General features: G+C 33.7%; 2 protein-coding genes across 3 annotated transcripts in view; one reads left to right on the forward strand and one right to left on the reverse strand.

Annotated features, from left to right (window-relative positions):
• Calpc (calpain C) overlaps nucleotides 1-12,830 on the forward strand; it is a 33,002-nt gene extending 20,172 nt beyond the window's left edge. Inside the window, exons 4-16 of the mRNA XM_083044058.1 lie at nucleotides 653-935; nucleotides 9,285-9,471; nucleotides 9,543-9,617; nucleotides 9,734-9,903; nucleotides 10,118-10,290; nucleotides 10,380-10,474; nucleotides 10,557-10,789; nucleotides 11,242-11,411; nucleotides 11,533-11,591; nucleotides 11,900-12,047; nucleotides 12,149-12,265; nucleotides 12,366-12,424; nucleotides 12,529-12,830. Of these exons, the coding sequence (XP_082900184.1) occupies nucleotides 653-935; nucleotides 9,285-9,471; nucleotides 9,543-9,617; nucleotides 9,734-9,903; nucleotides 10,118-10,290; nucleotides 10,380-10,474; nucleotides 10,557-10,789; nucleotides 11,242-11,411; nucleotides 11,533-11,591; nucleotides 11,900-12,047; nucleotides 12,149-12,265; nucleotides 12,366-12,424; nucleotides 12,529-12,555 (1,796 nt within the window). The 3' untranslated portion in view covers nucleotides 12,556-12,830. The remainder of the gene's footprint in view (nucleotides 1-652; nucleotides 936-9,284; nucleotides 9,472-9,542; nucleotides 9,618-9,733; nucleotides 9,904-10,117; nucleotides 10,291-10,379; nucleotides 10,475-10,556; nucleotides 10,790-11,241; nucleotides 11,412-11,532; nucleotides 11,592-11,899; nucleotides 12,048-12,148; nucleotides 12,266-12,365; nucleotides 12,425-12,528) is intronic.
• A 300-nt stretch (nucleotides 12,831-13,130) lies between these two features.
• LOC145939407 (dipeptidase 1) overlaps nucleotides 13,131-15,488 on the reverse strand; it is a 167,235-nt gene continuing 164,877 nt past the window's right edge. For both annotated transcript variants that reach the window (XM_083043690.1, XM_083043689.1), the window contains one exon: nucleotides 13,131-15,459. In XM_083043690.1, the coding sequence (XP_082899816.1) occupies nucleotides 15,328-15,459 (132 nt within the window). In that variant the 3' untranslated portion in view covers nucleotides 13,131-15,327. The remainder of the gene's footprint in view (nucleotides 15,460-15,488) is intronic.

The following is a 15,488-nucleotide window of genomic DNA, read 5'->3' on the forward strand; positions in this document are numbered from 1 at the left end:
TAGATCCTACACAATTTTCTCACGACGTTACGTTCTTACGACACGTTCGATAAACATTACGGAATCATTTTATTTTATATGAAGAACTCATCAATCTTTAAAAAAAAACTGATTTCTCTTGATCGAAATTGTCACTATTTTGAAAAATATATTAAACTAAATAATATTTAACAAGAAAGACTAAATTTACGCATTGTTTATAGCGCTTGGCTCTTAATTAGCCTACTCCTCCTTTGCTTGTGGATGAATGTGCCATAATTACGCATTCATTAAAAATTTAATAATAGAAAGATAACATCATCACTTTGAAATAAAATTGAGCATATATATATGCTTCTTTGAAATGTTTAAAATTTTTCTTAGCCACAGAATATTAAATTTATAAAATTTTATGTGATTTTTATATTTTTTGTACGGCATTGAGTTTCTGTTAAAATTATTGAATAAATAAAGCAAATAGCCTCAAGAAAATATTTACTGCAAACATATTGCACATATTTGAATTATTTGAATAATTTCTCTTTCTCTCTCTCTCTCTCTCTCTTTTTCTCTACTTAAGAATTTCTTAAGACAAAATTCTTATTTTGTGGAACATTTATGTAGATTTTACAAACAGAACTTTTACCAGAATATCATTGCTTTTTGTTAACAGGTGATAAGTGGCTGGTATCGTGTTTGGGCGTGTTGCACCTTAGCAAGGGTCTATTCTACAGGGTAGTACCAGCCGACCAAGGATTCGGCAGCGGTGGAGAACCGCCGGGCTCACCAACCGCAGAATATGCCGGGGTGTTTAGGTTTCGATTGTGGTGGTGCGGCGCCTGGGTGGAAGTTCTCGTCGACGATAGATTACCGGCGGTTCATGGAAGACTGGCCTTCGTGCAGAGTCGCCATAGTGATCAGTTCTGGCCGGCCCTGCTGGAGAAAGCGTACGCCAAGTGAGTTTAATTGATCGTTTCTTCTTTTTTTACGTTCAAACTTTATGGACAGATAGGGTGGACAGATAGATATAAACCAGAAAGATCGTATCTCTAAAAGTATATAAAACACTCCTTTATTGATCCAAATAAAACATACGAGATGGGTTGATGATACTGATCTTCTCAAAATGCTTTCCAAATTAATACAAGAATTATATCTTTCACTTGAGATTGATATATGCACAGAAGGTTCCTTCCAACGTGCTTTTTAAATGACTCTGTGACGAGAAAATGTAGATTGCATTGAAATTTTCCAATTATCCAATTCAGACAACAAGTTACGATGTTCGTCGATCCGTAATCTTTAGATCTTAAGATCATGGGCATGGAAAAACGAGATACACGCGTGTTCTCGCTTTACCGGGGATAGTTTTCGAGCCACTTTGAGACGAATGGCGAACTGCCGTGGGCGGCGTAGGCGTTCACCAGGTGGCCGTTCAAGGTGAATTCGCGTGCGAAGCTCGACCTCGGTGCGTTCGATCGATGAACCTCGATCGCCATCGCCGCGGGTATACGTGAGATTGCGAGTGCGGATGGACCGATAGGCTGGCGCTGGCTAGCCTGCTCCAAGATACTGTTCTAAATTTAGTCCAACTTTAAGCGCGTGTTAGATATTGACATTTTGGTTAATCGTACAAAAAACTGAACTAATGAAACAATTTTCTCGAGTTTAAAAGATATCGCATATATTGCTGGATCTATAAAATAATCCGCGTATTGTTATCAATTGCATATAATTAAATAGAAAAAAAAAGATTTAGAAAAGCAATATTAACTGACAGTTCGAGAAAGTTTATCGGCCTGATTTGACATATAATTTCGCTCAAAATGATCTGGCACGGCTGTTGAGAAGCAATATTTAGCACGATACTCGATCTTATCGAACTTATGATGATGCAGAATGCATCGCAAAGATAAACGGTATATGCTTCGCTCGTCGTGCAAGTTGAAAAGCGGGGAGCAAGCAGAAGTCGAGCGTCCGTCCGGAGGACGGACAGGAACTTCATCTCGCGACTTCATCTCGCGAGGCCGAAGCAATCGAGGCGCGCGATCTCTCGCCACGAGATGGAAGATGGGTTTACGCGGACGGACGAACGACGATGACCGGTTCTGCCGGAGGTCCTTGCTCCTCTTCTTAATCTTCCTCTGATGACCCCCTACTCTTTACCGTCTCCTTTCCCTCGTTATCCCTGTCTTGCACGTATCCTCTGTTTCTCTTTATTTTCTTCTTTCTCTTCTTTCTTCTCTCTTTCTCTCTCGATTTCTTGCACCATCACGTATGAACCTCACTTGGGCGTTGCTCTCGAAACTGCTTGCAAAGTGATGGCGTTGAAAAGAAAGATAATTTCGTCCCTCGTTAAATAAAAGAAAAGAAACAACGATTGAAACTATTATCTAGCGATCCTTTTGCACTATATGTTGCATTTTACAAAAATTTTATTATGCATTTCTATACTCTTTTATTATGCTTATCTTGATTTGTCTATTATATCTTCAGATAATAGCAGTTACTTATTTCGATAAAACAAAGGATGATTTTCCCATCACGTGTATGCTTGGAAAGCAATTATTATTCTAAGAATATTATGTTGTATTGCAGAAATAATATTCCCGTGCCTTAGATATATAAAAGTATAATTATAAAATACGAATATATTATTTTCTACTCTATAATCTTCATTTATCCAAAAAAATTTTTAATAAGTAATATAAAATATTTTTCTATATATATGTATATAATACTAATTGAAAACAATTATAAATTACATTTTTATCGAATCAAACTATGGAATGTTTATATATATATATATATATATATATATATATATGTGTTGTAAATCAAGCAATCATTAAATAGAAGGTATTAACAAGTCCTTAATTCTAGTATAACTTTACGCAAGTTTTACACTCTAGCTATTTAAACAATAATGAGTTTTATGAATATGTGCTTTCGTTACGCTTGAGAAAGATCATGTACGTAAGTACCTGAAATAAAAAAGGACTTTACTGCTTTCTATAAAGAGCACGCTAAGGATATAGTATTTATCTAAATAACATTGATCCGCATAGATCTCGGTGTCTAATAAAACACCATACCTGGCAGACATGATATGCTCCCGGTCCCGGTCAACAACCGTGAACATACTTTGCTATAATTTCATCATCAAACGCGCCACTTTTGCGTCATAATACTGGATACACGTGCGTAACGAAAGATTGACGTGACTACGCTTGGTTTTCTCGGAGAAAGCAGAACAAGACAATGACGGGTTTCGAGCGGAAAAAATTATGTTATCTTCTCAAAGGATATGCATGCAAGAATGCATTAACCATATAAACTTTCTTACCCAAAATTACTTTTATAAACATATTATTATTTTATATTAAATCTAAAATAGAAGGAACAGTTTATTATTTTATCTTCATAGTGTGAATTTCTTATTAATAAGTATTTCTAATATTTTATAAGATGATAAAAAAATTTATGTACTTCTATATACGATGTACAATTCATATCTAATTTTTGTGAATTGTATATAACATAAATTTTTATAAAGCAATTGATATTTATTTCATTTTTATATTTCTGTGTTATTGTTACGCTAGTCACGAAGATGCATCGAGGTCGCGGTTCATTAATAATTAATTGCACGCTGCAAATTCCCCACGACTTCCGCTCGCGTCAGTATCGGAATGTACAGCTGCTAATTAATGATGTAACTCCGATCCTAAGCAACTTGAAAAGTTGCTAAAATAATTTTACATGCGGTAACATAATTTCCTACTGTGAGCGCCGATCGTAATTACGATTACGACGATGATTGCGCGGTGATGGAATATTATGAGTGATTCTACACATGAGTGTTGCAGTATCTACTCGTAGGAAAGTTATGCATGATAAGCTTTGCGCGATAATATTTATCGTGCAAAGTGTGTGCGAGTGTCAGGAAATACCGCATCACTTGTATGTCTGATAGTTTTTACAATGAAAAATTATACGACATAATTCTAGTAATTACAGTAGGGAATAATCGTTATATGCGTTATGTGCGAGCGATTACTGAAATAATAATACAGTCTCAGTCTAATCCTTGCTTGGGGTGTCTCATATCTGAATCGTGTTAAATCGGAGTTGAGTATTAATTGCCAAACACACCTATCGACGACGTAAGTTTTTGTATACTTGAGCTAGATTTAGTTTGATTTTTACGCAACTATATATATATATATATTCGCGCAGCGTTGTGAAACAGATCAGCATGTGAACTATATACGAAATATAAATGTGATTTCCTTCAGTGAATATTATATAGTTATATTAGAGAAATGTTTAATTTATAATTGTATTTTCACCACATTTTCAAATAGATGTAGACATATTTATTAGTCAGACTCTGTAGATATTTCAATAACGATAAATATTTACGTGTTGGTTAAAAGATCATAGAAGATAAAAAGAAAGGAAGAGAGAAAGAGGTTTCGCCGACCTTTTCCTCTGTCGCGATGACCTCACGTTAGAAAATCCGATTGATCCTGAAAGATCGGCTTTATTAAATCAGTAGCGGCATTGAAAATCGGTTAGAAAGCTTCTTCGCATGCCAATATATACAAGCAGTATGCGCAACATGCCTTCTCGTCGATTTCCATTAGAAAACTGCCTGGTGCTTCTTAGATCTTACTAGGTTCATGTCTCTCACGTTCGTTCGTTCATACATTTTATTCGTTAGAAAGTGTTGTCATGTTGGAAAATACCAAAACGCACGAACATGTTCATGAAATGGAAAATTATCATTTCGAAAATATCGTAGTAAAAGTGATTATTTCCATAAAACATTCCATATATGTTTCTATTTAAAATGTTCTATTATGAAATTATGCTTCGATGAAAAATGAAGAAAAAAATCTGTACATATTACATTAATTAATTTTATGTGTACAATTTCATAACTTTTTATATCGTTCTACTTGTATCTTGTATTAATATCAAATTTATCGATTATTATAATGCTTAGCTTGAGCTATAAATATTACGAAAATATACATTTTATTTTAAAGTTTATAATTTATGTAAAAAAATATCTAAATTGTTTAATTCTAGTATAATTTTATAAAGCAAAATACCATACTTATTCTGTTTAATATAAACTAGTTTTATATTCCTTTCTTACGTAAGAATAAATATTATTATTAACGATTAATAAATTAAGATAAAAAAGTGAACTCTTAGCCTTTCTGAATCTAACTTTCCACCTGTTAAAAGTGTACATTTACTATTTTATAACATTTTATTCTTGTAAAAAATGTATTTATATAAAAATAATTAAATTCTCCCATCAAACTCTATTAATACGTAGGTACATATGTACCTACATATGCAATATACATATAATATAATAGCAAATTTCCGCGATGGTTCTCGATAAACGTTTCGTCGGCTTTTTAACTCGCATCGAAGACATTCGACCTGAAAAGAAATCAGGCAGAGATATTTGGCTGTACGTGCTGAACATGCGTGACTCGCGGTACATACGTTATATAGGCAAACACACAGGCTCCGGATACTTTCACTCGGCAAGTAGTCGGTATCACTACTACTTGCCAGCAATGGATCGGAGGTCAGTGCACCGGTGACCACACGGTCCACGCAGTCGTATCCACGCGAAACGACCGCGAAAACACATGATATTCCGAAGGTGGATGATGCTCTCCGGCGCGGACGACGATTATTACGGATCCATTTGATTCGAAACTTGATATCATTAAGATCTGTTCGTCGTTCGCATGTTCGTATATATTAAAATCATGCCGAGTCATGCACGCTAGATTTACTGAGAGAGTCGAGTCACCTCTCGCCGCTTTCTACGCGACGGAGATACGCCGGAGATACTTATGTAAGGGAAAATAGACCGAGTTTGGTCCGGCCGGCCAATAGTAGGCGCGAACGCGAGAGGCTGTCGATCGAGAAATGAAATTTACAATCACCGGTTAAAAGCGCGTGTCGCGAAATGCGTAATACGACTACTTGTCCAATTAGCGATATTCATCTCGATCGTAGATACATAGCATGTTTGTAACCGGTCGACCAACATTTTGCTGTCATTTTTTGGTTTTTACCAAGAGTATATCGCGCGCTTCCTGTTTTTAATTATTATACTGCTTCTCATTTATGAATCTTTGTTTTGCCGCGTATTATTTTTCACATTCAAGTGCTAATGCAATTACAATATATTAGCACCCTTTTATTAATCAGTTTATTTAATTCATTATAAATGTAATAAAATATAAATTCTGAGACCTTTTAAACTTTTTATAAAGAAAAGAAAGTGAATCAATTATTAAAGATATATAATATTATATATATATATTTATTATTATATAAATGTATAATTATTTTTCACATTCAAGTGTTAATGCAATTACTATATGTATATTAGCACCCTTTTATTAATCAGTTTATTCAATTCATTATAAATGTAATAAAATATAAATTCTGAGACTTTTTAAACTTTTTATAAAGAAAAGAAAGTGAATCAATTATTAAAGGTATAAAATATTTTATATATATATTTATTATTATATAAATGTATAATTAATAAAGCATAAAAGAGGATAGATTATCTAAGCTTCCTTTTAAACTTTAATTTCGTATGAGCGAGAGATAAGCAATTTTACATTATTATCTAGTCACGCAACAATCTTGAAAACTTGCTGCTGTGAGTAAGATGCAACGAGTACGTAGTAATAACGAAAAACGATCGACGATTATGACGTAGTGATTGGTAATGGAGCGAAGCAAGAGTGACAATGACGTTGCGTAGTACATACATGCGTATGATTGCATCGCTCCGTTAGACAAACGCGGAACGGAAGTGCATCAACAGGCAAGCGTACTGCTAACCGTTGAGTAACAAAGTGACAGCAGTGAAGTTACATAGCGACCGCGGTGTAGCGCCTTCAGAAGGTACGATGACCTCTCCGCGGAAGCCTTGTTCATGTTGATTCTCCACATTTGCCAAAGGTGAATACTTCGGTCGGTTTGTTGAGCAATTAGCGGCGTTTCCGATGATACGTTCTTCAGATTTGTATCAAATCGAACACAAGGTGTCGAACGACGTAGCATCGCTTTTAGTTCGATCAGTAATTTTTAATCGATTCTCGAATGTGATTCTGCGAATTTAGATCTTCAATCTAAATTATTGTCAGAATTGATTTAATCGTGATTACATTAATCGCAATTATATTTCATAGGGATTAAGAAAATTCTCATATTTTCCTATCCTCAGATTCCAGATTTCTTGAAGAATTTTTGTTCTTTGAATTTTTTGTTCATTTCTTTGATCTCTTGATGAGTGTATTTAATTATCAAAAATTTATTGCATAATATTTATGAGAATGTTTCATAATAATTAAATTGTTATTCTGTTTTATTACACACACACACACACATAACAATAATTAAATTTGTTTTGCATCATGTATCATATATTTACTATTTATTGTATTTATGATGATTTATGATCATGATTGATATACCTTCGATCAATTGTTTGGTAATTATTTTCTTTAATGTATAATCAATCATTTGGATAACAAACTTTGCTGACTTTACAATTTTATGAGGTAGAGAAAAGCGAGTTGATTGTAATACCGATCCATTTATGCGATCAGAATATTCTTCCATAGGTGTTACGTATATTTTCCTTGGGAAAATACCCAGGTAACACGCCTCGATCGTGCGTGTGAATGGTTACGGTTTCCAGATTGGTTCGAATTGTGCGCAAACCGCACGTGCGTTAATAAAGAAGAGGCGTCGACGATGTCTGGAAGGAAGCGCGAGCTCCGTTATCTCCGGAATGCTAATTCCTGCAGAAACGGCACATGCAAGGAAGATAATATCGTCTCTATTCCCTTGATTCTACTTCGAGTTTCGACTGCTCCGCCGAGGATCTTCATGACCTTTTTCTTGCTCTCCTCTCTTTACCATTCCATCCTTTTTTTTATTCGCGCGTTGTATAGGTCAGGAATGATCTCGCATAAAATACCAATTACACGTTTCATCGGATTTTATATTGAAAGCTTCGTTATCGTTACAAGAGATTATTCCGATAACAGAGACTGCAAAAAGTCAATAAAATTATATTCCTCTTCGAGTTTTTTCCGCATAGAATATTGCTCAGAATGCATTTTTTAGTACAAGTATATTCGTTGTACGATATAAATATACATAATTCGCTAAAAAAATGTACTCTTTTTTTCATGTCTATTATATGAGAATTGTAAATAGATATTAAATATAATAATCTATTATATATGTGAAATAAAAATAATATTTAACAGTATCGAGCATCGAGATATATTTTAAGTTTGCCATAAATGAGAATAAAAATCGAGAAATTTCACTGAATATTGTTTTTCACTGGATGTGTATATATAAAAGTCATTACATTTCTTAAGTATGAACGTCTGAGTGTGATATTTTATCATCGATTGATTAAATTACGTTGGATATTTGCTGGAAATATTTATAATACTAACAGAGAAATTATGTTAGCAATTTACTCTTAGATAAAATTTTCAGTCAACAAGTGTATGTAAATATTTTTAGTTGAAAGTTGAATACGATATCGCCATATTTAGACTCCAATTTACCGAAGATTGATTTGATGAAAGCGGTACCAGTCTGTATAAAACAGTCCATAATAGTGCGTAGTGTATACCTTGTCAGCATCAGAGAGGTCACAGATGAAAAAAAATTCTATCCATCCGCTTTCCCTCATCCAGCGATTAAGAAAGTCCACATCGCGTTTTCTCCATAAGTACGTAGTGTGAGAAAATACCGATCAATCTTACCGTCACAATATATTCACGGCTGATAAACGATGGCAATTTTATTATGATTAATGCACATCATTTATTACTGAAGATCGACAAATATTTTTCTGTAATTTATTTATGTAGCCAATCATTTATAACAACGTCTTAGGTGGTCTAACAATAAGTAACACACCTGAAAAGGAAAGATTAAGTATGGACTAAATTATTTAGCGAACTCTCGAGTGTTATAAAATTCTCAACAATTGTGTAGATATTCTGTAAATATTTAATCTCAAGAAATATTTAGATTTTATTTTGTATAAAAATTGCTTTAGGAGAGCATTTAATATTCTTCTGACATATTCTATTGAGTATGCAACTACTGACGTGAAATTCCAGTTATTTACAACGATTACCAGCGTTGCAAGTGACATAAATTGCTACATTTCAACTTATAAAATAATTTTGATGTGTCATTAAAATTATTTTTAGACTTCACGGTTCTTACGAGGCGCTCAAATACGGCACATTGCTGGATGGTTTGTCCGATCTCACGGGTGGTATTACCGAAAGCATCGCGATTCGTCAGGATCCCACAGCCTGCGGACGAGCATTATCGAAACTTCTGGACATGACGTCTCTCATCACGTGTACAGTAAATAATAATCAACAGCAACAGGTAGAAGGCGTTTCAAATATGGAGCACAGGTTCTTCTCAACACTTTGCTCACGCGCGTACTTTTATCGTAGATACGTGCCAGCACGGAGAAGCTCGCTAATGGCATACAAATGGGAATCAATTATAGATTGTATGCTATTGAAAGGGTTAGTATATCGATGGCAATCGTATTCTCCATCAGCATAAATTATAGAAATAAGAGCGACAATAAAAGATATTTAAGAAAAGAAGATATACATATATTGATCCTGATGTTGTATAGGTAGAGACATTCGGAGGGGAAGCTGTGCAATTAGTAAAATTGAGGAATCCCCTTGGACCTGGTGGAGAATATGTTGGTGCCTGGGCGAGAGGTGGCTTGGAATGGGACGAAGTACCTGTAATGGAAAGGGAACGATTAGCTGTGAGAAATATGGCTGAAGGAGAATTTTGGTAAATAAGCGAAAAATTATAATTTATAAATTATATTGCAAATGATATATGATATCAGAAGATTAATTAAAGTTATACGATATGAAGAATTTATATGCGTCATCTTTTATTTTAGATATATAACTTGCAGAAACCTTTTTTTAGAATGAAATATCTCGAGTATATACATAGATTTCTCTAAATTAAATTTTTATGTATTTTTTACGGCTTCCAGGATATCATATTCCGATTTCGTTAAGACATTCACTCATCTGGAAGTAGTGCATCTAGATGCTGAAACTTCGAGAGACGAACCATCGTTACACAGCAAACACACTTGGCAAATGAAATTATATCAGGGAAGCTGGAGAAGAGGCGTCACCGCAGGAGGATGCCGAAATAATCAAGGTTTGATTATAATCTTATTTACTTCAAAAATTTAATCAAGTTGTATATAGAATATCTATATATAAAATAAGTACAATAATATTTTATAGAAACCTTTCATATAAATCCACAATTGCATCTTATTCTAAGTGAGATGGAAGAAGTTATCGTTTCGTTGAATCAGCATTCTATCATGGAGCCAAAAGTAAGAAGTCTTTACTTACGAAAATCGTATGGTTAACGTGTTCCCTTATCAGATAAACTCATCAAACTTTCGCCGTTTTAAGGTGATCGGCTTCACAGCGTACACGTTGCCGAAAAACAGTACCGAGTCGATAAACAAACAGTTTTTTAAGAAAAACAAGTCCTTAGTTAATTCCCAGTACACGAATAGTCGGCAGGTGAGCCACAGGTGTCAGCTCGAGCAGGGTGGTTACTTGTTGGTACCTACGACCTTCGAGCCGACTCAAGAAACGAGTTTTACGTTACGAGTCTACAGTAGTAAGCCTCTAAAACTCAAGTAGGTACATGCGCGCATTTACCGATGTCATATATGCTTTCACAAAGGATCGTATGGCCGAGTCGGTGCATTTAACGTACAGCATATATTAACTTATGCAAGCATATGTTATACGACTCTCGTTCACCTTCAATTATGGTTTTAACATCTTCTTTCGATCATATTTCAAAGAACGCATTTAAGTCGTCTCTCCGAGGCATACGCACTTTTGTGAAATGCAATAAATCGAAAATTTTATCCGCGAAAATTTATTTGCTATCTGAGTATTTTCGATTAGTTTTTCTTTTTGTTCTTCTTTACAATTTTTATGGTATTTATACATTATATAAATATTTTATTGTTATTAAATAATTTTTATACGATATCTCGAACATTTAGAATTTTTACATTTAAAATTAAAGAATGATTGATAAAATTTTTTTATATTCATGTACAATTTTTTTATATCTTAGATTATTAGACACACCGCCATCCTTAATGAAATCGGCAATTGTCAAGGCGCCTCCACTAGAAGGCAAAGGTTTCTCTCAATACGAAGCCGTATTTTTACAGCTTGCCGACGAACATAGAACCGTAAACGCTTTCGAATTGCAGGAGCTTCTAGAAGCCTGTTTACCGAATGGTACGCAATTCATCGTTTCTCTCTGTCCATCTTAAAAGATATAGAAAGTTTTATTAAGCAAAATGCACTAAAATAAAGTGCAATGTCAATCTAGATAAGCGTTTTCCTCTTGAATTTTCAGACTACATCAAAAGTTGTGCCTGTATGGAAGTCTGTCGGCAAGTAGTACTAACTATGGATGTATCCTTTCGATAAAAATTTAACTCAAGTGAATTTCTTAGAAATTATTTTCAATTTATTTCAAACATTTTTCTCAATGCTATATAAAATGTAAATGTGTAATTTATCTATAGATGTATTTGATAAATATTTGATATCATTAAAATATTATATGCTCAAATAATTGAATAAAATGAGTGTACAAATCGAGTATATTTTATCAGAATTTTAGATAAAAAATTTTATCTATCGATTCATCATATATTTGAATGATAAGGTACGTGATAAGAGTAATATTTTTTCCTTATAATTTCTACGTCGATAAACAGAGTTCCGGAAGCGGTCGACTAAAGTTCAACGACTTTAAGGATCTAATGTGCAGTTTAAAGTACTGGCAAGCTGCATTTAAGAATCACACGAAGGAAAAGACGGGTATACTCAAAGCGGAGAGACTACGAGATGCACTGTTGGAAGTTGGTACGTAAGAGAAAAAAAATGTAATATACATACACGTGCTGTGTGTGGAGAAAACATTCTATTTTACTTGCTCATGTACAACGAAGACTTCTCTATCTTAGGTTTCCAATTAAATACGGACGTATTATCCATCTTGATTCTTCGATACATGAGGAAAGACGGAACTCTTCGATTCGGCGACTTCGTTTCGGCGATATTACATTTGAGCGACGCATTTGGTACGTTTTCAGATGCTAGATTATGAGAAACCCTTCTAGTTTATTCGCATGCGCTCTCAGATAATTCGTATTAATGAAAATTACTTTTACATTTACTTAGGAATTTTCGAGAGCAAGGATCCTTTACAAAATGGAACGATAAAATTAAGTTTATCAGAGGTACATAGACATTTTAAAAAGAATATATAACATCTGCTGTTTCTCTATATGTTTATACATGTTATATGTATATATAAACTAAAAATATATTAAATTGCTTACAGTGGCTGAGATCGTCTCTGATGTGTTGAAGTATCAGTCAGCGTAGATCAATGTGTACCTTGTGAATCGTCTGTAAATAACATTCTCTTCATTTCAACATTAGACATAAGTTTTAGCCATATTAACGGTTAGCAATTGTGCCTATCGAATATTTTATATTTTGTATATATTATATATATAGATATATATATAAAATAATATCATTGTTTTTTTACATTACCGCATTGATCATCATTTCCTTATGTAATTATTATACGTTATTAAGAAGATGTATGATACGTCATTTTTTTTGTAAGATAATATCGCAATTGGCTAATAAAATTAAGTTTATTTTACATAATTTCTGCATATCTTTCATTTGATGCACATATTTAACCTATTCAATAAATTATGCTCTTTCTGATATATAATTAATTAAACGTAAGTATAATATAAAATCTTTCCTTTAATATTATAAAAATATTAAATGCATGATGTCGATCTTGAATTAAAAATTACTGTATTATTCGATAACAGAAATCACTCAAACATGTTTATATATATATACTTATTAAATATTTTGGCCTATACGTGTATCGGAAAGAAAGAAATATAGCAAACACACTTACAATAGAAACATTTATTCATATAGAATTCATTCGAGAGATACAACGGAAACTTTTAATATCCTATAATTTATCGCCTACCTCCAATGGCGGAGTGAGGTATAATCCGCGCAAGTTGATTAATTCCTTGTATATGTCGAGTATCCGACTCGAAATCCTCACGCACGATTCCAATCGAGGATTCGTCCTGCGCGAATTATATAATAAGTGCACACGAGACACAGATAGGTGGACGGCGATATGTGAAATTTCCAGAAACGAATTGACGAAAAAGAAAAAAAAAAAACGACTTTGTCCATGACATTCGTCAATCGTTTCAGGCAATCTCAAACATCCCGTCGAAGACTTTAGATGATGCTTTGATCAAGAAGACTACCTTCAACGGTAGATCGCAACATATTCGATATAATGCGTCGAAAAACACGTACGTTCATATCAATCAAGTACTCATCGACACTTGTCACTGCGAGCAATATATGTCAGATTCCATGTGTGCTTCTTGATGATTTAATAAATATCACTCCGAGCGTTGTCTCTCTTCTCATACGAAGCGAAATTTGTGCAAAACTAGAATGGCTCTCGCTGTACAAAATACAGAGTAGTTGTAACATCTCGTGACTTTTTGATATGTGCAAGTTTAAGTTTAAGACTAGCAGATACGGAATTATATAATTTACATTCATCGGCGATTTCAATCATTTAGGAGTATTGCGTTTTTTTTGGTACCTTTATGATTTTCAGAGAATTGTCGAGATAATGTTGGTATATAAACTGATCCTCAAATATATTAATTTTCAAATTATATACATATATATTTCTAAAATAATTGCAAGAAAAGATTAAATATTCGAATACCAGACAACAAGTTTTACGTATTAATTCAAAATTGCGGAGTCATTTAAGTGACTCCAAAATTAAAATTTATAAAAATGCAATCCTATACATAAACATGAAAAAGTATGAGATATTTTAAATATTTTAAAGACAAACGATATCATAATTAGATTTTTTCTAAAAATATAAATAAAATTTCTTAAATAATATATGATTTGTTGAACAAAATTAAGTTTCGATGTTTAAAAAAAAAAATCTATATCATGTAGAAATGTAAATATAAATAAAATTTTCGAAATAATGTAGTGTGATTTGTTAAATGGAGACAGATTTTAAGATTAAGCTACGGTAAATAAAAAATATCTATATATGCAAAAAAAATTTCACAGAGAATTTTGTTAAATTTTATGAAGCTGCTCGTAGAAACACGACGCGTCGATTCCTTCTTCTATAAACACTTCTTCTATAAACACCTTATGGAGTACGTGTTTTTGTCGGTGCAATGAGGGGAAGGAAGACGTTGAAAGGTATACAGCCGGGGTTCATAGTTTCACACACATATTACGATCGTTTCCAAGAGAGGAAGACATCAAAGTTCAGAAAGTTCAGTCGCGATGACGCTTTCTCTTCACGCGAATTATTGGATGGCGTTCCGCTTACCGTTCAGATATTTACATGATCGTGAAGACTCACAGTAGAATAGTAAATATCTTAAAGTAAAATGATCAGCATGTTAACGATTTATTAGTACCGCGGTACTGGTACTGAATAGAAAAGACTGTCTGTGTGTTATAGATAGTTTTACGGCGACAAGTAGATTATTTTAAAATTAATTATCTAATTTGTGAATTTTATAGTTGTAGCCGCTAAAAAAGGCATAATTTAAGCATTGAAAAAAAAATTATATCCAGTCAAATAATAATTAATATCAAATTATTAAATTTACCTTTAATTTTCGTAGATGAAAGGCTATGAATTTATAAAAAATCCTTGTTAATAAGAAATATTTGCTAACAATGTAATCTTTCTGACTACATCTCATTATATATCGCGTGAGAATGCGATATTTTTTTAAATAAAACATAATCGATAGTGGTTGCTCGTCGCCTTTGTAAGACAGGTATCGAGGTAGGTTTATTTTGAGCCTTTGCAAATGTCGACGATGTTTAATTGAGCATCCGCACACGAGGTTCGAAGAACTTTTGCGAGCATACAGGTGTAATCGAGATAATTGAATTTTCGCTTTGAGCTGGCGCTATCGTGTACCCCGGTTGCGGCCGGATAGCACTTGACCGTACCAATCTACGCGGAACGGCGCGTGCACACGTAAGATAATTTGCATGTCGTCGAGTAACCGATCGATCAGACTTCCGTGACCCTCTGCACGGAATTAATATCCAGGGCGCAATTGCCGATCGTGTCCGGCGAATCTGAAAGATACTCCTCGGACGGCGTAATTCCAGCTGTCCTCATGTCATCCCTCACACGTTCTACCTGGTGCAACAGTATTGACATTAATTATT

The sequence above is a fragment of the Prenolepis imparis genome, unplaced genomic scaffold, assembly GCF_030444845.1.
Source record: "Prenolepis imparis isolate NDT839.2.m4 unplaced genomic scaffold, iyPreImpa1.0 SCAF_8, whole genome shotgun sequence".
In the NCBI taxonomy this organism is placed as follows: Eukaryota; Metazoa; Arthropoda; class Insecta; order Hymenoptera; family Formicidae; genus Prenolepis; species Prenolepis imparis.